Source organism: Gopherus evgoodei, chromosome 2, assembly GCF_007399415.2.
Source record: "Gopherus evgoodei ecotype Sinaloan lineage chromosome 2, rGopEvg1_v1.p, whole genome shotgun sequence".
In the NCBI taxonomy this organism is placed as follows: Eukaryota; Metazoa; Chordata; order Testudines; family Testudinidae; genus Gopherus; species Gopherus evgoodei.
The window spans coordinates 220,094,493-220,121,084 of NC_044323.1; the positions used below are offsets into that span (position 1 = coordinate 220,094,493).

Sequence of the window (26,592 nt, forward strand, 5' to 3'; positions counted from 1 at the left end):
CAAGAGTTTATGATGAGAATCCTGGACGTTTATAAAGGAATATGAAGCATAAGCAATTAGTTTCTTCAGCTACTGGAACCGTCTACGGTCATCAGCCATGGAAGGTGGTGGAGGCATTACAACCTCATCTGGTTATGATGATGAAATATTTGTGTGAGGTGTTGCCTCGTCTGTCCTTACCTCCTACTCCCTCAAAGATCTCCTGTAATGGTTCAGGTTGACACAATGGAGTGAAGACAAAGAAAAATGGTTCTGCCTATGCTCCTTATGAGTGTGTTTTGGGGCCCTTATGAACTGTTGGTGATATAGGGCCCAAGGGTCCCAATAAGGCCACTATGGGGCCCACAGGGCATGGGAGGAGGCATCTTCTGTTGATCATACCAAGTAGACAAGGGTCAAAGTCATCTGTCCTCTCACAATGGACAGGAGAATATTGTCTCACAGAATAAGCAAGAGAACCCTATACAAAAATCTGTCAGAAGAGTCATTGTCAACATATTCAAGGGGAAGTGATACTTGTTCACTCTGGATAGTCAAAGTTGGTATAGAAGGAGGTCCCAATGAAAAATGTGGAATTGATAACCCAGAAGATTTTGGTGCAAACAGATGTCCAGTACCATTAATGGGGACTTTGGCTCATTCAAGACAAGGTCCTTTGAATACAAAACTCCTGCAGTGCCAGTGATATGTAGGCAGGAGTTAAACGAGATCCTGTGGAGGCTGGCTTCAGTACCAAGTTTGGTATCTGTCTTGAGTGTGTGTGTGTTACAGACCCTGAGTATTTGGTATCAGAATGTCCAGGGTGAGACTCAGCACTATCAATGCAGAGCTATAGGATAATGGCATAGCTACTGGGGATACAAAAGTGTCTGATGTGACAGAATTCTTTGGCACAGAACTTCTACTGGTATGGATATGACTACCCAAAAATGAAGTTGCCTTCAGTACCATATCCTCTTTGGTAGTAGTATGGTTCTTAGAGGACATTTTAGATATCCTCAGAGTACGGGAGCCACAGGAAGCCTCAACAGAACTCCCTTTGGGACCTGAGGGCTCCAGAACATTTTTCTCAGACAGTGACTGAGATGTCTTAGAAGGAGATCTAGGACTCTTACTTTTCTTATCAGTACCCAGAGACTTAGAATGTGAAGTTCCTTGTACTGTGGATACCGAGGCAGATGATGGCTTCTTTGAGAATTTCAATGACCAAAACCCAGAGGTGGGTGGGGCAGCAGCAATAGTATCCCCTGAGGCTCTTAGTGACAAGGATCCTGAAGTAGATGAGGTACTAAGTGTGCTTAGAGGCCAGGGTTCAAGGCAGTTCTCAGAGCTCAGGTCAGAGACCAGGCTTAGGACTTGTTCAATCATCAATAATTTAAATTTGATCCCTTTGATTTTTTTTTTTGAGATCTGCTTTTGAAGGAGGAGCAAGTCTTACACTTACTCAGGGTATGGGTGTCCCCCAAACAGCAGAGTCACCAAGAAAGTTTGTCATTGACCAAGATAGCTGCCTGGCAGGAAAGACACTGCTTAGAGTCTAGGAATCCTCCCATAACACAGAAAAGAAGTCAAAAACACCCCTCAATCAGGAAAAAAACTAATAAAAGGGGAACAACAATCTCAATAAACAACTAACTAACTATACTATACCAAGAACAGCCTGAGTAAAGGGGGCATGCTTGATGCTCTATCTCAGGCCAAGGATTGTTGAGAAGGGACAGAGGGTAGTTTGCTCATACAGCCCTATGCATTCTTGACATGGGGCATGAGGATGTGCAGGGCACATGTGAAGGACAAACAGACACTGCTACTGAAAATCTATGATCAAAGGTGCATGGAGGCACATGCACGCCTGAAGTGAAGCATCCATACAGACACTGTTGCCCTCCAAAGCTATAAGATACCATATCAGACTAAGTTTGTGATATTTTTACATAGAATTGCTGTTACTGACTCAAATCTCTGTAGATGTCCTCACAGAAAATAACGTGCTGTTCCATTCCACATTACATTCTGTGGCATACCCCTCCAACTGAAACATCACCTGAGTGGTGGGTTTGATTTAGCGCGTTTAGTAAAGACCTACCAAATCAACTGCAGATTGCTCTCCAGTTGACCCCTGTACTGTACCCCCGACAAGAAGAGTAAGATAAGTCGACGGGAGATTTTCTCCCATGGCCCCCCACGGTGTAGACCCCATGGTAACTTACCTAAGATACGTCGACTCCAGCTACGTGAATAATGTAACTGGAGTTGCACAGCATAGGTTGACTTACCACAGTAGTGTAGACATAGCCTCTGTCTTCACATTCCAAAGGGAGCAAGCTAAAAGAATCAACATTGAGTTTCCTGGTCCCTAGTATAATTTTTTCCTGTACAGGTGATGAATTTTTCCCTACCAAAACTATAATATATACGAAATAAAAGGCTACTATGGTTAAACCAAAAGCTTTTTCTCTTTACCTATAAACTATATGACTCATCCTTGATACTATGATATCTTACTTAGTTTTATATGCTACAGAAATGAAAGGATAACAATAATAAAAAGAGTCCTGAAAAGAAAATCCTTATTTCTTATATCTGCTTGTAATCATATTTATATAAAATGTGGTGTTCAGTAATAAAATGCTACATAATTCTCTTTGTGGATTATACAGTTTAGTAACTAATATAGAAGATATAAGCCATCATTTACAAGAAGATGCCATCTGCTGAGCAAAAGTGTAATCAGCAGGCAATTTCTATTACAGCGAAAATCTTTTTCTTCCTTTATAGATTTTCTCCATTGCTTTCCTAAAGCCCCCTAAGCAATCTGAGCCGGTATAGCAAATGAAGAAAGCATAGGACTTCTCAATGACCCCAATATCAATTCTGCTTTGTACTTTACCCTGTCTCAAGGCTATGGACCTGATAGGTTAGTTCAAGCAAGAGACAGAAAACAGTATATACAGGATGTGTACACGAACACATTCAGAGCAACAGAGTAGAAATGAAAGGTTAACCTTTGCAATTAAGCCTAATAAATTTGCAGTTTTAAAACAACTTGCAGATATTACACTATTCACCTGTATATCAGTTAACTGATTCTTCATGGTACTCTTTTTGTGCTCCAGTTGTTGTTCTGCTTGTTTCTTCTGTTCATCTAGTTCTTGCATCCTCTGATTCAGATTGTAAAGTTTCTGAAAAATATATGCATAGACAAATGTTAGTATTCAAAAGTAATTGTCCTTTTTTCTTTGGGAAATTATAAAACACATTAGCAATTAAATACTTTTATTTAAAAGTTCCATTTATTAGTTCATCTTTAGTTTCACTTAAACAACAATTTTTTCATCTAGTTCACTTACTAGCTACATTATATATTCATGTGTATGCATTCAGAAACACTTCAAACTATATAAAGAGCATTTTAAACACACACACCCAGCTATGTTGATTCATATATTGTATTCTGTCATATAGCAAAATATCACTGTTTCACTACTGATTATAAGCAAATTCCTTTCTTCCCAGTGGTTCTATGAGTTTATTTTGCCAGCTAACAAATAGACTTCCTATGTTCAAAACAGAGAAATGAGGTGGGTGAGGTAACATCTTTTATTGGACCAACATCTGTTGGTGAGAGACAAGCTTTCGAGCTTACCCAGAGCTCTTCTTCAGCTCTGGGTAAGCTTGAAAGCTTGTCTCTCACCAACAGAAGTTGGTCCAATAAAAGATATTACCTCACTCACATTATCTCTCTAATATTCTGAGCCCAACATAGTTATATAACAACACTGTTTTCAAAATATGTGTTCTGAATGGCCTACATGAAAATAGCATAAGGGAGACAAGAAATACTTATGGTTTAGTGACTGTGAAATAACAAGGGAAATAGTACTTAGGAAAGCTACTAAGAAACTGTAAGAAGAGAAAGAATACCATATTGGGATTTCTCATTTTTACATCATTCACTAATCCAGTGTGTTATTAATTAACATATCCAGAAAATTAGTTTTTTAAATATCTGTTTTACTAAACACATTTACATCATTGGTATAAGTTCAAACTATTAAATGATAGAAGTAGTTATTAATGTATATAATGACTAAGTAAAATTTGTAAATTATTCTGTACGTATACAAAAAATATACGATAAAGTTATTCAAAGTGTTTTCTTTGATAAATTATGAAATTATGTATCATATGTAACTAACAGCATTAAATATAGCTTTCACATTCTGATTCACTTGCAACACTTTCAATTTTTAATCAAAGAGTTTAAGTTCTAATTACTAACATTTTTAAAATATTATTTAGATACAAACCTGCTTGTGCAAACATTGTTTCCAACTTTTAAGAGAGAAACAAATATACAGCTAAAGACAAGGATATATAACTCATACCACACCCCTCGAGATCTCCAGAAGACTAATGATGTGATCGTTGTCACATTGTTTCTACTAAATTTTACTTAGGGAAGGGCTAACAACATTAATCACTGTCATTAACATGTTGTTTTGAAAATACTATTAGCTATTAGAAATATCTTTTTGTAGTTTTATGTAGCAGTTGTGACTTATTATATCTGCATCACAAATAAACGATCTCAATTACTTTAACATACTTGAAAAAAATTATTCTACATCTGAGTGATTGGATAGTTTTAATATTGGAAGAAGTGTTCCATAGGATCTAAACAGAGAAGACAAAAAGAAAAAGATGAGTTCCTGTAGGAAATGAAGGCAGAGAAAGAGGAGGGTCTAGACCAGGGATCGGCAACCTTTGACACACAGCCTGCTAGGGTAAAGTACCCTGGCAGGCTGGGCTGGTTTGTTTACCTGCTGCGTCTGCAGTTCAGCTGATCACAGCTCCCACTGATCGCAGTTCGCCACTTCAGGCCAATGGGGGCTGCAGGAAGCAGTGCAGGCCAAACCTGCGGATGTGGCAGGTAAACAAATTGGCCTGGCCTGCCAGGGTGCTTACCCTGGTGGGCCGTGTGCCAAAGTTTGCCAATCCCTGGTCTAGACTAACAAGTCTGACTCAATAATCAGAAAATTGAACTCAGAGTATATTGTAGATGAGATTGCTTGGGAAAATTCTTCCAGTAGAGATGGAAGTCTTCACTAGCTTAACTGTGATTCTGCAAAAGAAGATTCATGTGAATTGGAAGAGGTCATGGAAGTTTTCATACCAAGGCTTTGGTTTGAGAACTAAAACTAAAACTAAAAATCTGACAGATTCACAAGACAAAAGTGATTTTTTTCTGTTAAAGCCATACCAGAATTCTTGACTCCAGTCCTGGACAAAAAATCCAATAAATGGCCAGGTTTGTTCCCTGTTGTGTCTGGAACAGAACTGAAGGCAGTTTATATTCTCTTTGGTAGCAAAGAAGTCTGTTTGAGGAGTCTGCTACTTTCAGAAGATCAAAGCAGTAACTGTGTTTTTGAGAAACCACTTATGTTGACTAGTGTGTTTTCAATTCAGGTTGTTAATGTTTTCTTTGTTAGGCATGTGAAGCAGCATACACTTTTCCCAGATCCAAAAAGCTTCTTGTCACACTGAACAAAAGTGAACTCCTGCATGCCTGTTCATACAACACATGGCAGTGATCAAGAGAAGAAAAGCATAAGCAAAACTTAGAGCTAGCATACTGATGTGAACTACAGTCTCCTCACAGTTTCAGAGATCCTGGATTGTATGATCATCTAAGTAAGATCCACAAGGCATGTGAGAAGCACGTGTTGCAATCACTGTGGAAGACTGAGAATAATTGAAAGGTTCTCACACCCACACATGCCTTACTGCTATTCTCAGCATCATCTACCTTAATAGCAAGACTACCGTGTTTGGTGGCATGGTTCCTAAGGACAAAGGCCTCGTTTACACTAAAAAGTTAGGTAGACTTAGTTACATTGTTCAGGGGTGTGAACAATCTACACCCCTGGGAGACGTAGTTAAGCCAACCTTGTGATGGTCTATATTATTATGGTCAGAACTTTTACAATTCTGCAATAAATTTTGTACGAAGTATGCCTTGTCATAATAAAATACGTGTATCAACATTATATGTAAAGCTATATGTTTCTACTGCATAACATTACTGTAACATGTTCCAGAGTTAGAAAAGCAGGTACAAACTAGTTTTTCAGAGACAAAACTCAGTAGCACCCCAGCCAGGTGTTAAAGAGCTATCACTGTCTTAAGCAGCCATTCTTCAGCAATAGGAAGGTGTAAACAAGAAATATACATTTAATCACAGAGACAGTTCAACCCTCATGTCCGCAAAAGACTTTTTGTTGCTACACCCCAGTTGGGGGTAATCCTCCAAGAGGAGAAAGGAGTATAAGAGAGAGACACTGGCCTCCATTTCACCACTTCTCCTCCGATCTCTCTGCTCATAACATCAACAACTTTCAAAGAACTGAACTAAAGTGGTCCCAGGCTGGAAGGAGGCCCAACCTGTGAAATTTACAAGAGCATATGGTGAGACAAAATCTTTGCTTTTAAGTTCACTTAGCTTGTCAAGTTACGTATTAGTTTGCATATTAATCTTATTTTCTTTTGTAGCCAATCCTGACCTTTATGCATCAATACTTATAATTACTTAGAATCTATCTTTCTGTAGTTAATAAATTTATCTTATTGTTTTATCTTAACCAGCGTGTTTGGATTAAAGTGTGTGCGAAACTCCGTTTGGGATAGTAAAGCTGGTGCATATATCATTTTCCTTTTATGAAATGATGGAGTTTCTACAAGCTTACATTGTTCAGTAGTGTGCTGGACAGTACGAGATGCATATTTCTGGGGGAAAGTCTGTGATTAATAATTTCCGGGTGTCAACATCCTGTATGTAATTCATGACTGACTGGTCAGAGTGCTCATTTATTTAGCTGGGAGTGAATCTGCTTGCCGAAGGCTGTGTGAGCAGGCCAGGAATGGCTACTCTGACAGCATAGCCATGTAAAAGGAACCCCAGGCTAGGGAGTTAAGGGGACACTGCTGTTCAATAGTCCAGATTATATCCTGGGGAATGTCACAAACCTCACCTCCAGTGTAGACAGCGCTAGGTTCTGTCGACCTAGCTACCACCTCTCAGGGATACAGATTAACCACAGTGATGGGAAAACCCCTCCCGTCAACACAAGTAATGTCTACACTAAAGGGCAGCTGTGCCGCTGTAGCATTTCAAATGAAAACAAGCCCTAAATTATTCTACTGAGGATAATACATAGGCTATCAACAAAACGTGCAGAGACCTCATCCTGAGTGTTGCAAGGCTTCCTCTATGGCTTCTAAATGGAGACAGGAAATTATTTTGTTCTTTAGCTCCTTCTCAAGAAAGTGATATACAAAAAAGAGGACTTGGAATGAGCACAAACTGGAATCTCTTTTTTTAAACTATATCTAACACTGATTTTTCTGAAGAAATTCTGTTTTATGCTGCCTTGTGGGGAGGAAAAATCAGTCTGAAAAAGAGTAGGAAAAGAGACTTTGAAGCATGACTCATTGGAAGTTCTTGACACCTTGTCAAACTTGGTTCTTAGAAGATTCAGAACTAGAGAGAATGGAATTGCAGGTGGAGGATGTTCATTGTATCCTCTGTTTATCCCGTGGCAAGAAAAATAAGGTTGCAGTTGAGTTTACTAATGATTAAGGTGTCAGATGAGTGTAAAGATGCTCAAAGGCTTGCTGATGAACTTGGTATAGCTTACCTTGGCTGATCTATGGGCCATTAGACAAAGTGTCTCACGTTACATGAACCATTTTTTTATTGCCTTCATAAATGAATCTTATTTGGGGACAAACAAAGGTGAATAGCTCTTCTAATTTTTGATGGCCAGAAGGAATTATCAGTTATTAAAGATTCAAGGCATATCTGCCACATAGATCCCTTATACCCTGCATCCGTCCCCCTCCAGTTTCAGCCCTCTCCCTGCACAGAGGCCTTGTTTGAGTCATGGTGCCTATGAATCTTCAGTTCCAATTATGATATCAGTGATGTTTCTTCCATAAAATCTCCTCTCGGCATCTGATTAGAACTCTAGAATGCTCAGTATCATCCTGTTCCAATCCATTGTGCTTTTAACAATCAGCAAGCAGACTTAAACAGCCAGGATACTTTTGAAATGCCTCTGAGCACTTTGTTGATGATGAGGATTTCAAACTTGCTGAAGTGTTTAGTTAACTGGAACTGATGGTGAGGAAAATGCTACAGTACTACTTCTCTGAGGAAAGATCTCTGACTCTTATGGGCTTCTGGTGCAGAAGGAACAAAAATGTAGCAAGTCTTCTGAGAGTACCCCATCAGAGAAGTATAGAGGACAGTGAACACGTTGGTCCACAAATGACGATACAGACAAACTATGTTGCAACCAAAGAGACTAACCAGTCATACCGATGACTCTACTAACCTGTCCAGCCTAGCTTAATATATACATTATCAGGAATTGAAACTACAGCTCTCCCCCCTTTTTGTTGTACATAAGAAAATTAAAACTAGTAAGATTAATGACAAATGCTGTCCTCAGTTATTATGTATAACAGACACACAGCCTACATGATGACAGTCTGAATAAAAAAATTGCACCTGGCAGTGAGACCATCCAGCGCGGGTAGAATTTTGAGAGACGCTGCTAGCACAAAGGAAATTATTAGATAAGAAATTTTCCATTGTACCGCCCAATGCCTCCCACATTTCTGTTACAGTTGGGAAACACTGAGCACTCAACAGAAGTAGGGAGGGATAAGGGGAAAGTAGAAAGGGAATGACATAGGAAGGGAATCCCCCTTATTTGAAAGTTGTTCAAAAGGCAATATTATTACTGGGCCACTGCCTGCAGCAAGAACTCTCTGTAGCCAAGAATCCTTCCCTCATGGCTATACAAGTAACCAGGCTTTTGAGTACTGTATCTGCTGCATCCACTGCATCCTGAAGGAATGTTCTTGTCACTAACTTGCCCTCCTTTATGAAGGACTGTAATTGGGCTCTGTCGTCAGGGGTGAAGTTTGTCTTTAAAGTCCACAAGACTGGAACAATAGTTAAAATCATATTTCGCTAATGAGGCCTGATAACTAGCAATATGGCCTGTAGAGGACAAGACCTTCCTCCCAAGGAGATACAACTTCTTTGAGCCCTTGTCAGTCAGGGTGGTCTTCTAATGTTGTGACCTAGCCCTCTCCGTAGTGGCTCTCATCGACTTTAAGGCCAGACGGACCTTCACGATCATCTAGTCTGACTTCTTACACATTCAGGCCACAGAACCTCACCCACCCACTCCTGTAATAGACCTACAGCCTGTGTCTGAGTTACTGAAGTTCTCAAATTATGATTTAAAGACTTCAAGTAATAGAGAATCCACCATTTACACTACCTTAAACCTGCAAGTGACCCATGTCCCACGCGGCAGAGGAAGGGAAATCCCTCCCAGGGTCTCTGCCAATCTGATGCGGGGGAAAATTCCTTCCTGACCCCAAATACAGCAATCAATTAGACCTAAGCAAGACCCACCAGACAGGCACCTGGAAAGAATTCCCTTAAGTAACTCAGAGCCCTCCCCCTCTAGTATCTCAACATCAGCTGCTGGAAGTAATTGCTGCTAGCAATCGCAGATCAACTACATGCTATTGTAGGCAGTCCCATCATAAAATCCCCTACATAAACTTATCCAGATCACTCTTGAAGCCAGTTAGGTCTTTTGCCCCCATTACTTCCCTTTGAAGGCTGTTCCAGAACTTCACTCCTCTGATGGTTAGAAATCTTCATCTAATTTCAAGCCTGAACTTGTTGATGCCCTGTTTATAGTCATTTATTCTTCTGTCCACATTGGCATTTAACTTAAATAACTCCTCTCCCTCCCTGGTATTTATCCCTCTGATGTATTTATGGAAAGCAAGCATATCTCTCAGCCTTCATCTGGTTGCCTAAACAAGCTGAGCTCTTTGAATCTCCTTTCATAAGGCAGGATTTCCATTCTTGGGATCATCCTAGTAGCCCTTCTCTGCACCTGTTCCAGTTTGAATTCATTTTTCTTAAACATTGGAGATCAGAACTGCACACAGTATTCCAGATGAGGTCTCATCGGTGCATTGTATAATGGCATTAACACTTCCCTGTTTCTACTGGAAATACCTCACCTGATGCATCCTAGGACTGCATTAGCCTTTTTCATGGCCGTATCACATTGGCGGCTCATAGTCATTCTGTAATCAACCAGTACACCCAGGTCTTTCTCCTCCACTGTCATTTCCAACTGATACATCCACAGCTTATTGCAAAAATTCTTGTTAGTTCCCAAGGGCATGACCTTGCTCTTTGCTTTATTATATTTCATCCTATTTCTATTATTCCAGTTTTCAAGTTCGTCCAGATCTTCTTGTATGATTTTCCGGTCCTCCTCTGCACTGGCAATACTTCCCAATTTTGTGTCATCTGCAAATTTTATTAGCACACTCCCACTTTTTTGTGCCATTTAATAAAAATGTTAAATATGACTGATCCCAAGACCGATTCCTGAGGATCTCCATTAGTAAACTGCCTCCAGCCTGACAGTTCACTTTTCAGCATGACCCGTTGTAGTCTCCCCTTTAACTGGTTTTCAGTTCTTTGTCTGCCTTTCAATTCTCATATTAATCCCCACCTTCTCCAATTTAACTAATAATTTCCCATGTGACACTGTAACAAATGCCCTACTGAAATCTGCATTTCCCTTGTCTACAAAAATCAGTTATCTTCTCAAAGAAGGAGATTGGGTTGGATATGGCACAATTTACCTTTTGTAAAACTGTTATTTTATCCCAAGTACCATTTACTTGTATTTCTTTAACTACTTTATCTTTCAAAACTTGTTCCAAGACCTTGCATACAATTGAGGTAAAACTAACAGGCCTGTAGTCTGCCGGATCATGTTTTTTCCCACTTCTTGAAAATAGGAACTATACTAGCAATTCTCCAGCCATATGATACAGATTTACAGTTTACAGTTTCATTATAAATCCTTGCTATTGGGCTTGCAATTTCATGTGTCACTTCTTTTAATATTCTTGGAGGTAGCCTATCCGTGCTCCCCAATTTGGTCCTATTAAGATGTTAGAGTTTGACTTCCACCTCAGATGTGGTAATTTTCATTCTCATATCCTCATTCCCATTAGCAGCCCTGCCACTACCCCTAAGATTTTCATTAGCCTTATTAAAAACTGAGGCAAAGTGTATGTTTAGGTGTTGGGCCATACCTAGATTATTCTTAATTTCCACCCCATCCTCAGTGCTCATGGTCCCACTTCTTCTATTCTTGTTTTCTTTTTACTTATATGGCTATAGGAACTTTTTAGTATTGGTTTTAATCTCTTTTGCAAGGTCCAATTCTGCTTGGCTTTTAGCAATTCTCACTATATTTCTATAAAAATCCCTATATTTTCCAACTTCCAAGAAGTAGCTTTCCTTGCTGATCCATCCCATCTTCCATTCCTTGTAGGTTTTCTTCTTTCTCTTAATCACCTGTTTGAGAAGCTTGGTCTGCAACCATTCCCTACGCATTTTTATTTTCTTGCTTGGGATGCAGGCTTCAGATAATTTCTGCAACTTGATTTAAAGTAATTCTAAGACTCCTCCATATTCAGATCCTTGAGTTCTTCAGTCCAGTCCACTTCCCTAACTAATTTCCTTAATTTTTTTAATTTTGCCCTTTTGAAATCAAAGACCCAATTGCAGATCTATTTATTTATCCTTCCATTGAATTTAAACTGAATTATTTCATGATCACACAATTCAATATTGTCCCCTACAACCATTCTTCTATGAGGTCCTCACTACTCACCAACACCAAATCTAAAATGGCATCACTTCTTGTTGGTTCAGTAACTATTTGGTGAATAAATCTGTCAGCTATCACATCCAGGAAAATCTGGGCCCTAGGGGAGGGATAGCTCAGTGGTTTGAGCATTGGCTTGCTAAACCCAAGGTTGTAAATTCAATCCTTAGGGGACCATTTAGGGAACAGGGGGCGGGGGGACTGTCTGGGGATTTGTCCTGCTTTGAGGAGGGGGTTGGACTAGATGATCTCCTAAGGTTCCTTCCAACCCTAATATTCTATGATTCTACTATTATTAGGTTTCAGAGTAGCGGCCATGTCAGTTTGTATCCGCAAAAAGAACAGGAGTACTTGTGGCACCTTAGAGACTAACAAAATAAAAATTTGTTGGTCTCTAAGGTTCCACAAGTATGCCTGTTCTTTCTACTATTATTAGTAGCACTTGTCCTCCAATCTATATCTGTGAAGTTAAAGTCTCCCATAATCACAACAATTCTAAGTAATATTTATTTCATTAAAGCATTAAAGAGGTCTCTGTCCTGGAGCCTGGGGGTCTGTAGCATACCCAAGCACTATCCCAGGGGAACCTAGTAGCTTTCTTCCCCAAAGTCATTTTGGCCCAAACAGACACTGTCTAATCCATTCCATCACTTCTAATTTAATTTACAGTCTACCTTATCATTAATATACCATGCTACTCCACCATTTTTACCTTTATTTCTGTCTTTCTTGAACAGAACATACCCTTCAATGCCTGTACTCCAGTCATGACTACTATTCCACCATGTTTCTGTTATCACTATAATATCTTATTTCACTTCATGCACCAGTAGTTCTAGCTTCTCCATTTTGTTACCTGGGCTTCTTGTATCAGGATACAGACATCTTAGTAGTTTCTGCTTACCTTTGTCCAGATTCCTCACCCGCTTGAGTTCAGTCATTCTACTGCTAGTATCACTTACCTGATTATTTGCTTAATTGATATAGGCACTATCTTCCCTCTTAATGTCCATTCTCCTGTACACTGCTCCATTGCTCCCTTCTTCATTACTTGATTTTCCTCCCAATGTTAGAATCAGGCATTGAGATTACATGAGCATCTCCTAACCATCTCCCCCGAGTTCCTAGTTTAAAGTTCTTTCAATAAGTTGTGCCAGCCTCCATCCCAGAAAGCTATTGCCCTCCCTACTCAAGTGGAGTCCATTCCACGAGAACAATCCTCTGTCCATGAATACCTCCCAGTGGTCCCAAAAGCATTCCTTATAGCACCTCTGCCTGACCAATCTAGATGACTCTATGATGGCCTCAGTAACTGGAAACACCACCCCCTTCCACATGGGCCTGCAGGTTGCAAAACATCCAGGAGCTGGTGGTTTTTTTTGGTCCTGGACCTCCTTAAACAGTATCTGAAGATCACTGACAATCCCTTGCAGCAGTTCCTAGCATTGCCTATGGTCATCTGGTGGAGATGGAGAGGAAGGAGTGACTGCTTTGTCTGGAGATGAGGATGAGATTCCTGACCTGCTGATCCAGGTCAATGTCCTCCTCCTCATACTCCGACGGATCCAGTGGGAGCCAAGAAGGAGAAATGTGGTAAGATTCCTGGGTGGGTTCCGGCTGTCTGCCATAAGGATCCTATTGGTCACAAGAAAAAGGGATCAGCCATTTGTGAGAAACTTCCTGGGATCAGATCCCAGAAGTCCCTGGGGAAATCATATCTAAACGGGTAGTGCCCAGATCTCCTCAACTGCCTGTTGGGGCTTGGCTCTCTCTGAGAAGATGGCAAAGCAGCCGGAAAGTCTGACTCATCTAAATCTGAAAACTGCTGCCCTTCCAACGGTGGGGCCATCAGTATGGGAGCACTCCTATCTGATAGTTGGAGATTAGATGGTTTTTGAGACACCGAAGAGGTAGTACACACTCTGGTGTAGAAATGTCCCTCAGAAAGGCCAGACCAGATAGGATGGGAGGCTACAGATAAAAGGATACAGATATTCTCCAATGTCATATATATCTCTATAAATCCCAGTGTCTGGGGGTTCCAACTGTCAATACCAATGGTTCTGGCGTGTTTTGGGAGGTAGTGCAGTCTTTGGATAAGTGAGCCAGTATTGGCAATGAGTCCAGACCCACACTCCTAGAAGGAACCAGCAGATTACAATTCTTGTGTTTTGGAGCCAGAGTCACCGATGAAACTGATAGATCTTTCTTCTTGCTCAGTTTACCCTTCAGCCTGAGGATCTTCAGCAGTGCCAGTCCCTTAGGATTCATACACGAAAGCTCACCTGCTCTCAATAGCTTGGGGAGAGATTGCATCTCTTGTGGACAGTCCTGGATAGGGATATATCCTTGCAACCATGAGAGTGCACCTACCAAATGAGGCACCAGCAATGCTGTGAGACTGCTACTGCACATGTGCACCCCGACCAGAAACTGCTACCAAAAATCTCCGATCAACAGCTCCTGAACTGGAGCACCCACAGGAACAGCACTCGAAGAAGAATGTTTTGTTACTGGCTTGGTGAAGTTTGGGGAATTGTCTGCCCTATTCTTTCCAGTTTGCAGTATTTAAGCATACTCAGTATAGTCACTCTAGCGAGGAGGGAGTCCCCTGTACGGGTGAAAAACAAGCTATACTATCTATACTATAAAACTCTCTATATACTAATATAAAAGCTATGATGTATAAAAACTATTTACAACGCTATTAACAGGTTCTATCGAGGGGAAAAAAATGGAGAGAGCTGTAAACACAAGGATTCTGACTCTGGCTACATGCCAGTAAGAAGGAACTGGAGAGTCATCAGCTTGCACCGTCTCTTACACCCTCAGTCAGGAACACAGGAAAATCTACTGCGCATGTACAGGCCAACAGACTCTCCTTGTTAGAATTTCTGGACACAGAAGCAGTTTGCTTTTCTGACAATTTTCCTGTAGGGCAGAAAGAGAGAAATGTCTCATCTTACTGACATTGCACCTTCCAATATATGGAAAGTAACCAGACACCACTGGACAGCTGATGAAGGGGAAGCAGGTTGGCTAGTATATTTCCCCTCCAAGGACGATAAGAGAGGAGTGAGATAAAGGGCACCAGATTGGAAATATGGGAAAGACCCTTCCAAAAGACAAAGGCAAATAACTAGCAAGGAAAACAGAGCCTGGAGAAGGGTGACCTTTACAAAAAACCCAGGACAAGTGGGGTTGAGGATCTGGAGTTAAAGTCCTGTAAGAGGTTTATCCCTGACACAAATCTTCCCTTTCCTCTCCCTCACACCCAAGGTAGATCTCCCTGGAGAGGGATTTCTTGTTCAGTTGCTCCTTCCACAAGGCTGAAAAGAGGAGGGCATGCCAAGTTAGCAGCAGATGAAAGGCTGGTTGCCTTCTTTCCCGGTCTGGAACTTATAGCTAAGCAGAAATGTACAGGAGACATACTAAACCAGTGCTATATGTTCTTCACTTTTGTGATAACTTTTATGTTGTCTAGTTAAGAGAGATGAAGAAGGTTTACCAATTAAGGCATGTGAGTTGAAAGTTAAGACTTCTTAACTGCTGCATGTTACAATATATATAGTCACTGAATGAGGTATATGAAATATTATCCCAAGGCATAACTACAAAACATAAGAATTGAAGTTTATCCTTAACTCTGATTTTCCTTGATTTTTTCCCCCAATAATACCAGTAAGTTTATTAGTAAACACACCAAAACTAACCATAACTGTTTTAAACTTCATTCTAAATTATTGTCTGGAAAAGTAAGTTAAGAAAAATTACCTCAATATTTTCTTTATGCATATTTTTATTTTCAATAAATTGTGCTTCCAGTTCAGCCACTGGTCCCTCAATGTCTGCTATCTTCTTTATAGTTTCTTCTTTTATCTTGACGCTATCTTTTTTCTTTTGCTCTAGCTCACCATACATTGCTTTAATCCTGGCCTGTTAAAAAGACATAAAACTAATTTTCGCTTATTGAAATCAGAAGCAATAGAAGAACAATCTATTTAAAAAATTCCAAATTTGAAAGGCCATTCATACTATTAACAAAATGCTACAAACAGAACCACAAATTAATGATATGTGTATTTACAAAATCAGGGGTTAACAAGCACAGACCAGTGATATTCATTGCATGAAGTAGAGAAGGCAGAGTAGCCAGTAGAATTGACAAACACAGGAAGGGACTAACAGGAAAACAAAATACAAAATGTAAGTATTATATTAAACAGATAAGGTAGGTAATGTAATAACTATTATTGGACACACTTTTGTGGGTGGAAGGTATACATTTTTGAATTATGAAGATCTCCTCTTCAGGTCTGGAGAAAGAAATCAGTATGAGCTAAATACACATTGAGACAGATTGCTAAGCATAAGTGGAATGCCCGTTGTAGGAGGCCACTGGAAATGGAGGGGGCAATAAGGGTTAGATTATTCTGAAAAAGGGGTTTGAAGTGGGTTAGCATGCAGGGGTATGTTACAAATTGTTGTAGTGAGCCATGAAACCAGTGTCTCTGTTCAGACACACTGTTATTTAGTGTCTAACAGTACTATGAATTTAAGTTCCCAACCTTGCTTTTTGAAAGTGTTGTGCAGGTTTTCCTTTGAGGTTGAGTATTGAAAAATCAGATATGGAACGATCAGTTTGTGAAAAGTGTTTGCAGATGGGTGAATGGTGTTTTTGTCTTTCATCATTTTTCCCTGTGTGACTTCATTCAAACCAGACAATCATAGTGAATGTCTGGTTTCACCCACATAGTTGTTACTGGGGCATGTCTACACCTTTCTGATCACTACTTACAACTCCAAATATGCTAAGCAGCTCTGGAAAAGGACCCCAGAAAAACTGAGGAACCATTTCCTGCACCATATATGCTTCAGAAGAGACCACCTCCAACAAGAAATTACCACATGCTCCCACACACTGGAAGAAAGAGTATCAGGAAGCCTACCTGGAGATCATGCAGCAAACCCAAAACTATCTAAAATACTTGATGCCAATCATCCAACACACAACCAAAAGTGAAACCAGCTACAGCAACTGCACAACCAACAGAACACCACCTCTTGTAGAAACCAATACACCATGACCCAGTACATGGACACATGATGATACCCCAACGTCGTCAACCTATCAAGACTACTCTTAACCAAAACTGAAGCATCTGTACGTTCCAAGGGACTGAAATTCTGCCCCACCAGAGAACCTGATAACATACGATCATGTGAAGAACTAGAAGAATTCCTCCGTCAATTCCACCTCACAGAAAAGATACCACCCACAACTATCACCTCCCCATGGACAGACAGAAGACAAAAGTATCATCAGACTGGACACTGCACAGAGGATGAAACCACACACTGGATCATTACATTGACTGCTTCAGGAAAAAAAATCAACTGTAAAATGCTCAACAAACAAAACTTCAGGACCAGATTCAAAGAGAAACTGCTGAGCTTCAGTTTATTTGCAAATTTGACACCATCAGCTCAGGATTAAACAAAGACTGTGAATGGCTTGCCAATTACAAAACCAGTTTCTCCTCCCTTGATGTTCACACCTCAACTGCTAGAAGAGGGTCTCATCCTCCCTGATCAAACTAACCTCGTTATCTCTAGACTGATTCTTGCCTGCATATTTATACCTGCCTCTGGAAATTTCCACTACATGCATCTGACAAAGTGAATATTCACCCATGAAAGCTTATGCTCTAATACATGTGTTAGACTATAAGGTGCCACAGGACTTCGTCGCTTTTTACAGATCCAGACTAACACAGTTACCTCTCTGATACTTAACAAACATTATAGCCACCACAATCGCTCTACCACTAAGAGGACAGCTATACAGACACTGAAATCCAACCACTAGATAGTGATCAAACCAGCAGACAATGCAGGCACTATTGTAGTCTTTAATTGTGACGACTATGTCAATAAGGCCTACAGACCACTGTCTGACACCACCTACTATAAAAAAATAAACTACCACACACCACAATTCACACAGGAATTTAAAAATACCATAAAATCCTTCCTCAAAGAACTAAAAATAAAAATCCTCTACAACTCGTCCCCCACAAACCCACCCTAGGGACCTTCTACATGCTTCCCAAGACAGACAAACACAGGAACCCAGGCAGATGCACTCTTATTGAAGGAATATCAAAACCCACAGAAACCATGCTAAAACTACTCCCCACACAAAGGGCTAGCTTCTTCCAAGACACTACCAATTTCTTCCAGAAACTCTTCAACTCTAACAGCCTCCCCCATGACACCATCCTTGTAACCACAGTTATGCCCCCATGCACCAACATCCTTCATCATGATGGCATCGCTGCCTGCCTCAAATATCTACAAGATAATGTACAATGCTCAGAAATCCACTCAAAACACAATGCCAAATGCATTCATTTCATCCTCAACCACAACAATTTCACATTTAACAACAATCACTTTGTCCATAGCATGGTAACAGCCATGAGTACCAGGATAGCCAACCTCTTCATGGGTCACCTCAAGGAAAAATTTCTGGACAACTGCATCATGAGACCAGTATTATACCTGAGATACATCAAGGGTATTTTTATTCTTTGGACAGACAACTTAAACTCCCTCAGATTTCCACCATAACTTCAACCACCACCACTCATCCATCAAACTCTCTCTAGAACACTGCCACACCAGCATCAACTTCCCAGACATCATGATTAGCTTCAGCAGTGGAATCCTACAGATTACTATATGAAAGAAACCCTTGGATCATCCACAGATCCAGCAACCACCCCAGACACAAAAAATATGTTATCTACAGTTAGGCACTCAGCACAGAATTTGTACTGAAAAGATAGTCAGGCATACATTCCTAGACATACTTAAAACAGTTGTCACTATACAAGGACATCCCACCAGAGAACTAGATTGCACCACGGAAAGAGTCACCCAAATACCACAAGAAAAGTTGCTTCAACACAGAAAAAAAATGCCCAATGACAGCACATCGCTCGTTGTCACCTATTGCCCCAAACTGGAACCCATATGGGGTATCATCAAACATATTTGACATCCTGAAAGAAATTTTTCTCAACCCCTCTCTTCTGGCCTTTAAACAATCTCACAACTTTGCCAAGCTCATCAAGGCAAGATCCCCACAGTCCAAGTCACACCAACTCAAAGCAGCACCAGATCCTGCCAGAACAACAAATGTAAAATTTGCAGATATATCTTCACTGCTATGGTGATCAATTCCACCCATAACAAAATTCCCAGATTAATGGATCTTACAAATGCCTGTCACACTATGTTTTGTACCTCATACAGTGCATCAAATGCCCCAATAACAACTATGCAGGTGAAACTGGACAATCACTGCTCTCTTAAATGAATTCACATGGAAAAATGATAAAAGACAAAAACCTTATCACCAAGGTGCAAAGAGTTTTCACAAAATGATCACTCAATTTCTGATGTTCAAATACCTGGCCTCAGAAGAAACCTGCATAACATCTTCAAAATGTGAGGCTGGGAATTTAAATTCATAACATGGCTAGACACCAGAAAGCATGGATTCAACAGAGACAGTGGGATTATGGCTCATTACAACAATTTGTAACGCACCACACTGCCTGTAATCCTTAATGGCCCATTCTAAACCCCTTTTGCTTATAATCAAACCCTTATTGCCCACTCTGTTTTCAAGTGGCTGCCTATAACATGCATTATCCCTTATGCTTAACAAGCTGTCCCAATTTCTATTTAGCTTAGACACACAGATTTCCTTCTCCAGACCAGCTCTTAGTAGCTTGTAACTTCCACCAACAGAATTTGGTCCAATAATAGATATTATATCACCTCCCTTATCTCTCTCATATCATGGGGCCAATATAGCTACCACACTGTAAACAAAGTATTACTTTAATTTCTTCATCTGCTTTTAATGTATTTAAGCTGTTCCTAGTCCTAGTGTAGACACCTAGAGAATAGGCAATTCAAGTATTGGAAATTCATGTCAGGACTCAAATTCTTTACTGATGGGGAACTTCATCTCTATAGCCACTGCTCTCTGGTTTAGACAAGCAAGCTAAAAAGGAAGAAACCAAAGTGTAGAAGAAAATCATTATTGCAAAGCAAACCAATACCTTTTATGTTTCCACAAAGATAACCATGCCTTTTAAAAAGAGTCAGAAATTCACAGTAGTTTCCAAAATTAGATATGGTTATTTTAATTCAAACTGTTTATCCATAATCAGATCCTGCCAGTTTTCCAAAGAGCATATGTCAACAGCTAGGAGAGAACTATTTGTCTGCAATCCAGGGTTGGTAAAAAAAAAAAAAGTGTTTTATTACGGAAAGATTTACAGTGTTAATACAAATACATGTAAAAGGAGTTTATACATGAAATCAATATGTTAATGTCTTGTTTACCTGAGTCAGTTGCCATGTTCCTCTTTCATCTCGAATTAATTTTTTTACGTTCTCTTCCAAATTCTTAAAACAAAAAAAATTAAAAAATTAACACACACACAATAATGTAATAACAATGTATTATAATATAATAACAAAAGCAAATTAAACAACTGCAACGAAGATTTAATACTGACATTATTATAAAGACAAACAGCTTTCAAACTGTTTGATATACTGTACATTAAAATGAATAATGAATAAAGAGAAAGGAAATTACCATTTTGGCACTATGAAGATATGAATTCAAGCACAGGAAATAAACTAATGCAGCAGAAAGTACAAGAAAGGCAACCGAATTTTCTAAGGTGTAAGTTCAATTACCTTTTATAACTAGCAGTCATTAACTATCCTCAATACCTATATGTTACCTACAGAGATCATGAATGGCAAATGAGTAATTTTATATATCAGTGCTTTCCCTGCACTCCATTGTTTTACCCAGAAATTACCTTGTTTGCAAGTCATATGCAAATCTGAACTTTGTTCCAGCACTCTCTCATTTGAGGCTCCTCTTCTACTCTTCCAGTATAATGGGGGCCTACATCTCAAGATTAGGATTTATGCACTGTATATCTTTACTTTAGGATTTGTAATATAAAGCAGATTAACATAACTTGATATAATTAAAATCTCAGGTAGTTTAACCAGAATATAGGCTTTTGTTTTCTTTCTATAACTTACATTTTTAAGTCAATTTAGTGCTTGGGAAAAGTGTACTAGAGACTGAAATTCCTTACTTATCAAATTCTTTACTTGCTGTTGCTTACACTGTACTTACAGAAGGCACACAACCTCAATCAACCCTGTTCTGGACAATGAACGTGTAATTCCATCCATGGGTTGATTCAGCATCTCTGTTAAGATTATCAATTTGTGGCAACCATGATAATAGTTTGGTGACACAAACAGTTGGACACTAGGATATGGACTGAGTCCACTAGCATACTTATTATACAGGACACTGAACAAACTGGAATTACTTTAAATATAACACTTCACAGGGATAGAATTAAACTGTTAATTACAGCAACTGTGGTTCTTCAAGATGTGATGCAGATATGTATTTCACTTAGGTGTGTGCACGTCCAGTGCACTGGAGCCAGAAAATTTTGCCTAGCAGTACCTGTAATGGAGTGGTAATCAGGCCTTGTGGCTGTGACCGCTCCCCTGGCTACATGACAGTGCCACCCTGACCCCACTTCAGTTCCTGCAAACTGAAAGCTGATGAGAGGAGGCTCGGATACAGAGGAGAAGGAGGATGTGTTGTGGAATATATGTCTGTATCACATCTCAAAGAACCACAGTTACAATAATTGTTTCTTCTTCTTTGAGTAGATGCAGATGAGTGTTCCACTTAGTGACTCACAGGAAGCACCCGAATGTGGAGGCAGGGCTTGGAGTCTACTGAAATAAGGATCGCAGGACCATCCTTCCAAGGCCTCCATCCACTATGGAAGATGCAGTAATAGCATAGTGGTCTCTAAACATATGTATGGACAACCACATGGCTGCCCTGCAGATGTCCAGTATGGAAATGTCATTGAGGAATGCTACTGATGTTGCTTGTGCTCACATGAAGTAAGTCCATACGTATGGAGGAGGTGCAGCTGTAGGTATCTCATATGCAGCCTTGACTCAGGATGTTATCCATCTAGAGATGGTCTGTGCAGAGACGCTTGCCCCTTCATGCAGTCCGCATGTGACATGAACCAGCAAGGCAAAACACAAAACAATTTAGTCCTGTCTAGATAAAAGGCTAGGCATTGCTTGACATCCACAGTAAGAAGGTGCTATTCTTCTGGGGAAAAGTGAGCCTTAGGGAAAAAGACAGGTAAACACCGCCTGATTCAGATGAAACTGAGAAATGCCCTGGGATAAAAACTTTCGGTATGGTAGCAGTGTTACCTTATCCTTGGAAAATTGAGTGTAGGGCAGCTCATCTGTGATGGCCTGCAACTCACATATCACTCTGGCAAAAGTGATGGCTATCAGGAAGATGATTTTCTGAGAAAGGAGGGGCAGCAGATGGGACACAAAGGGCTCGAATGGAGGGCCAATTAGAGCAGCCTGTGTTTAGGTCTGACAATTATTGGACCGGAGGATATAGGTGGAGAGTTCCCTTCAGAAATCTTGTCACCATGACATTGGAAAAAAAACAATTTCCTCTGAACCAGGGGATGGAATGCTGCTATCTCTGCCAAATGCACTCTCAGCAAACTGAGTGCAAGGCCCAATTGCTGAAGAAGTAACAGGTATTCCAAGATGTCCTGGATGGAAGCCACTGTCGGTTGGGTCACATGGGTCAAAGACCAAACTGAGAATCTCTTCCACTTCGCTAAGTACACCATCCTAATGGAGAACTTCCTACTGTTGAGCACTGTCTCAGTCACACTGGAGCAATGAGGATGACCTTGGCCCAATCCACATTGAGCTTGAAGATGACCTGTTGAATGATCGGAATGGCAGGAAGGACGGCATACAAAGGAGCTGTCTGCCAGCAGCAGTGGAAGATGTCAGGGAGGGAGCCTGGGTTGAGGCTCCCTTGAGGGCAGAATAGTCGACATTCCCTGTTTTCCCTCATCACAAACAAGATGATTGTAGAGATGGCTCACATTGCAAAGACGATCCAGAGAACATTCTCCTTCAGGGACCATTCATGGGTCCAAGAAAAAACCTTGCTGATATGGTCCACAAGACAATTTTGCATCCCCAGCAAATAGACTGCTACTAGAGTGATGTCTTCTTTGATGCAAAATTACCAGGGGTTGATTGCCTCCAGGAAGAGTAACCTGAAACATGCCCCTCCTTGCTTGTTCACACTGTACATCACAGTGGCACAGTCAGTGAGTATGTGAACCACTGCATATCTGACACGGATGTAGTCTGAGAAGGTACAACATGCATTATGGATGGCCCAAAGTTCCAACACACTGATATGGAGTGAGGCTTCCTGTTTCAACCACAGGTTCTGCACCCACAACAAATCTAGATGTGCCCTCCAACCCAGAAGGGAAGCATTGGTAACCACTGACTTGGTTGGAGAAGGCATGCATTGCATGGGGATTCCTATCAGTGTAGGAAATGTTGGAGGGAGGCAAACCAACCTGTCCAACTATCAGGCAGGGCAGGATAGTAAATTGTCCTAAGAGACAGCTGAAGGGGGTGCAAGATGGGGAACTGGACCACCTGCGTGCAAGAGGACACATGGCCCAACACACAAAGACATATGCAAATTGTCATGAACACCTGACACCTCCACTGTTTGCAGTAGACTGAGGCAGAGCTGCTGAATAGCCTGGAAGTGACTGGTCAGTAGAACGCTCTCTACCTCGTGTAGTCTAACAGGGACCCAGTGAATAAGACTGACTTTGCTGTGTTTAAAATGAGTCCCAGGCGCTTGAGAAAATGTAATGTGGTGTCAGTGTGGGTGAGAACCTCCTCTCTGGAGTCATCAAGGTACAGGATGATGTGGATTCCCTTCCTCCGGAGATATGCCATGACCACCACCATGAATTTGGTGAAGACACGTTGGCAGAAGAAAGGCCGAATGGGAGAACCATATACTGAAAGTGGTGTTCTCCTATCACAAAAAGCATAAACTTCCTGTGGCTCTGTAGAATGGCCATATGAAAGTCCTGAAGGTCCAGGGCAGCAAACCAGTCATTCTGAAACAGTGTGGGGAAGATAGCTCATAGAGCGACCATGTGGAATCTCATGTACTTGAATTTGTTGAGGTCGGCAAAGGTCAAGAATAGGTCTCATCCTGCCCTTTGATTTTCATATCAGGTAGTACTGGGAGTAAAAGCCATGGCCCTGGTGTTCTGGTGTAACCTCCTCTACTGCTTCCAACTTCAACAGAGAGTTGACCTGATCAATGAGCAGTGTCTTGGGGGTGGGGTCCCTGAAGACAGATGGAGAAGGGTGGTGGAAAGGGGGCATGGAGATTAACTGGACTGCATAGCCCAATCTGACAGTGTCTAGGGCACAGCTGTCAGAAGTAATCCAGTTCCAAGCATTGTAAAAGTGGGCCTGCTTGTCCCCAAAGGGATGGGGGCCTGGAGGGTCTGGAATAACGACTGAACCAATGCTCTGGACAAAGGAGTTTAAATGGGTGCTTGGCCTTGGCCAAAGAAGGGTGTGAGCACTGTCCGAAGTTCAAGCCCAACAGCTTCCTCTTGGGGGATCTAACTCACTTTATAGGGTAGTCCCGTTGTTTCAGAGGAGAAACATTGCATAAAGGAATGCTGCAGGCGCCCCTGTTGCACCCCATACCATGGGCAGCATTAGTCCCAGTGGAAACAGTGGTATTGGAGTGCCCAAATTCACTGACATCAAAGGTGGTAAGAGCCACCATGGGAGCACTTTCAGCATCGAATGTGCCTGCTCCGACGTGATGGGATGTTCTGATGTGATGGGGTGCAAGAGTTGAATTAGGCCAGATGGGCCCAATCAGCCAATTAGAATGCAAACTGAGTAGCTTTAGGATGGAGGCAGCTAATTGGAGAGAAGTTCACCTGTGAAGAACAGGTGGGGCTTCTACAAAGGACAGGAAACTGGAAGCAGAGTGGGTGGTAGGGAGAAGTCTGCAGTCACTGCCTGGGAGGAGGGAGAGAGTGTCTTCAGAAAACAAACTGGTGGATGTAACTGCTAGAATGGGCATCGGCCTGACTGAGCTAATCCCCAGAACCTCCAGAAGGGGCACCATCCAGAAGTGAGTAGAGCAAACCCGTCAGAGCCAAAGACGACACTGGTGCCAAAGTCCCCCACACTAATTTCAATACCAGTTCCATCTCCCCCCCGGGTAGGGGAGCATCTGAGTGCAGTGTAACCAGACACAGCAATTCAGAGGCTCGCTCCATCACAGGGATCATATGTGGTGCAGCCCTGGGAAAGTCCTGGACCTACAGCAAGGCTGGGACCAAAAGGCAGAGGAGGCCTGTGGTTGCCTGGTACACCAATGACACTGGCATCTTCCTTGTTAGTACTGGACACAACAGATGCCCAAAGACCAGAACCAGAGTCAATGGTACAGGGATTCTGCCATTCCCACTCAGTACCAGGGAAGGGCCAGAGGTAGCCACACCATCCCATACACCATTCCACGCTTTTCCCAGGGGAGGCAGAGGAGTCACCCATAACCTGGAGCAATCCTGACTGGTCTTATGAGACCTCTTTCTCAGTGCCAATGAAGGAGAATGGCTCCTCCATCTCTTCGGCAAGGCACCTACCCGGGAATGACAGGCAGCAGTGCCTGAGGGCGATCCTCAGCCTAAAGAGGGCCTCGGTACTGGATCAGACAGCCTGGCCTGTTCAAGCAGGTGCTGTTTGAGATGAAGATGCCATGCCACCTGAATCCACTTTTTAAATGACTTACAAATCAAACAGCACGCTTTAGGGTGGGCCTGAGACAAAGCAAGCACCATGTGTGGAGGATCGCTGTTGGGGATCATCCCATCATACAAAACAGTGTTTAAACCCTGGTGGGGGCATCACCAGGGAATACTATCAACTAATACTATCTAACTACTATCTAACAGTATATAATAAACTAGGCTAAGACAAAATGTGAGGTTGAGAGACTACAATCACGGAGAGCTCTGACTCCAGGGTGGTCAGAAGGGGGATCAGGGTGGCACTACCTCACACAGCCAGGGAAAGGGCCACAGACCCAAGGCATGAGCGTGCCTCTCTACAGGTACTGCTAGGAAAAAGTATTCAGCTCTGGTGTGCTAGAGGCATTCACACCTAAGTGGAAAACATCTGCCTCTACACGAAGAAGAAAATATTGTTATATACAGCACTAGTCTTTTGGTAGACAGTCCTAAAATAATTTGTCCTTGGGAAACAATTCCAACACTAAAAATAAAATCATTTCAAAAGCCAGTTAAGATTGCTAAGTGACAACAGTATATTTACTTATATAATTTACAAAATTCAAGCACTTAAAAGTAAATAAATGAATAATTAAGGCCATAAAAGATTCTTATTACTTTTTTTCCCCCAGAAGCTCTAGCACCTCCACTGTTTGCAGTATGCTTCAGAAGTTCTGCAAGGAGAAAGCCTTCATGCTAGAGAAGTTCCTTTTCTTTGTCCCAGGAAATTCAATTCAACTGAGTTATAAATTGTTAAAAATTGTCATTCCCCTTTTCTTGTATGCATTCACTGGGAAAATGTTGGCAGCATGCCAAAACAGTAACTGAAAATAAACATTCTGGCTACCACTGCAGTAGCAGCACCACCACCACACATTGGACTGCATTAGTCTACACTGCAATTAAAATGCTCTGGGACTCTGTGAAGGGGAAGGTCCCAGGGCTCAGGCTTCAGCCCGAGC

The 26,592-nt window shown here is 41.3% G+C and overlaps 1 protein-coding gene across 1 annotated transcript in view; it reads right to left on the bottom strand.

Moving 5' to 3' along the window:
* The window catches only part of CCDC178 (coiled-coil domain containing 178), a 360,418-nt gene that overhangs the window by 235,908 nt on the left and 97,918 nt on the right, over positions 1–26,592 (bottom strand). Inside the window, exons 12-14 of the mRNA XM_030552997.1 lie at positions 20,217–20,279; positions 15,567–15,728; positions 3,069–3,182 (exon numbers count right to left, since the gene is read on the bottom strand). Of these exons, the coding sequence (XP_030408857.1) occupies positions 3,069–3,182; positions 15,567–15,728; positions 20,217–20,279 (339 nt within the window). The remainder of the gene's footprint in view (positions 1–3,068; positions 3,183–15,566; positions 15,729–20,216; positions 20,280–26,592) is intronic.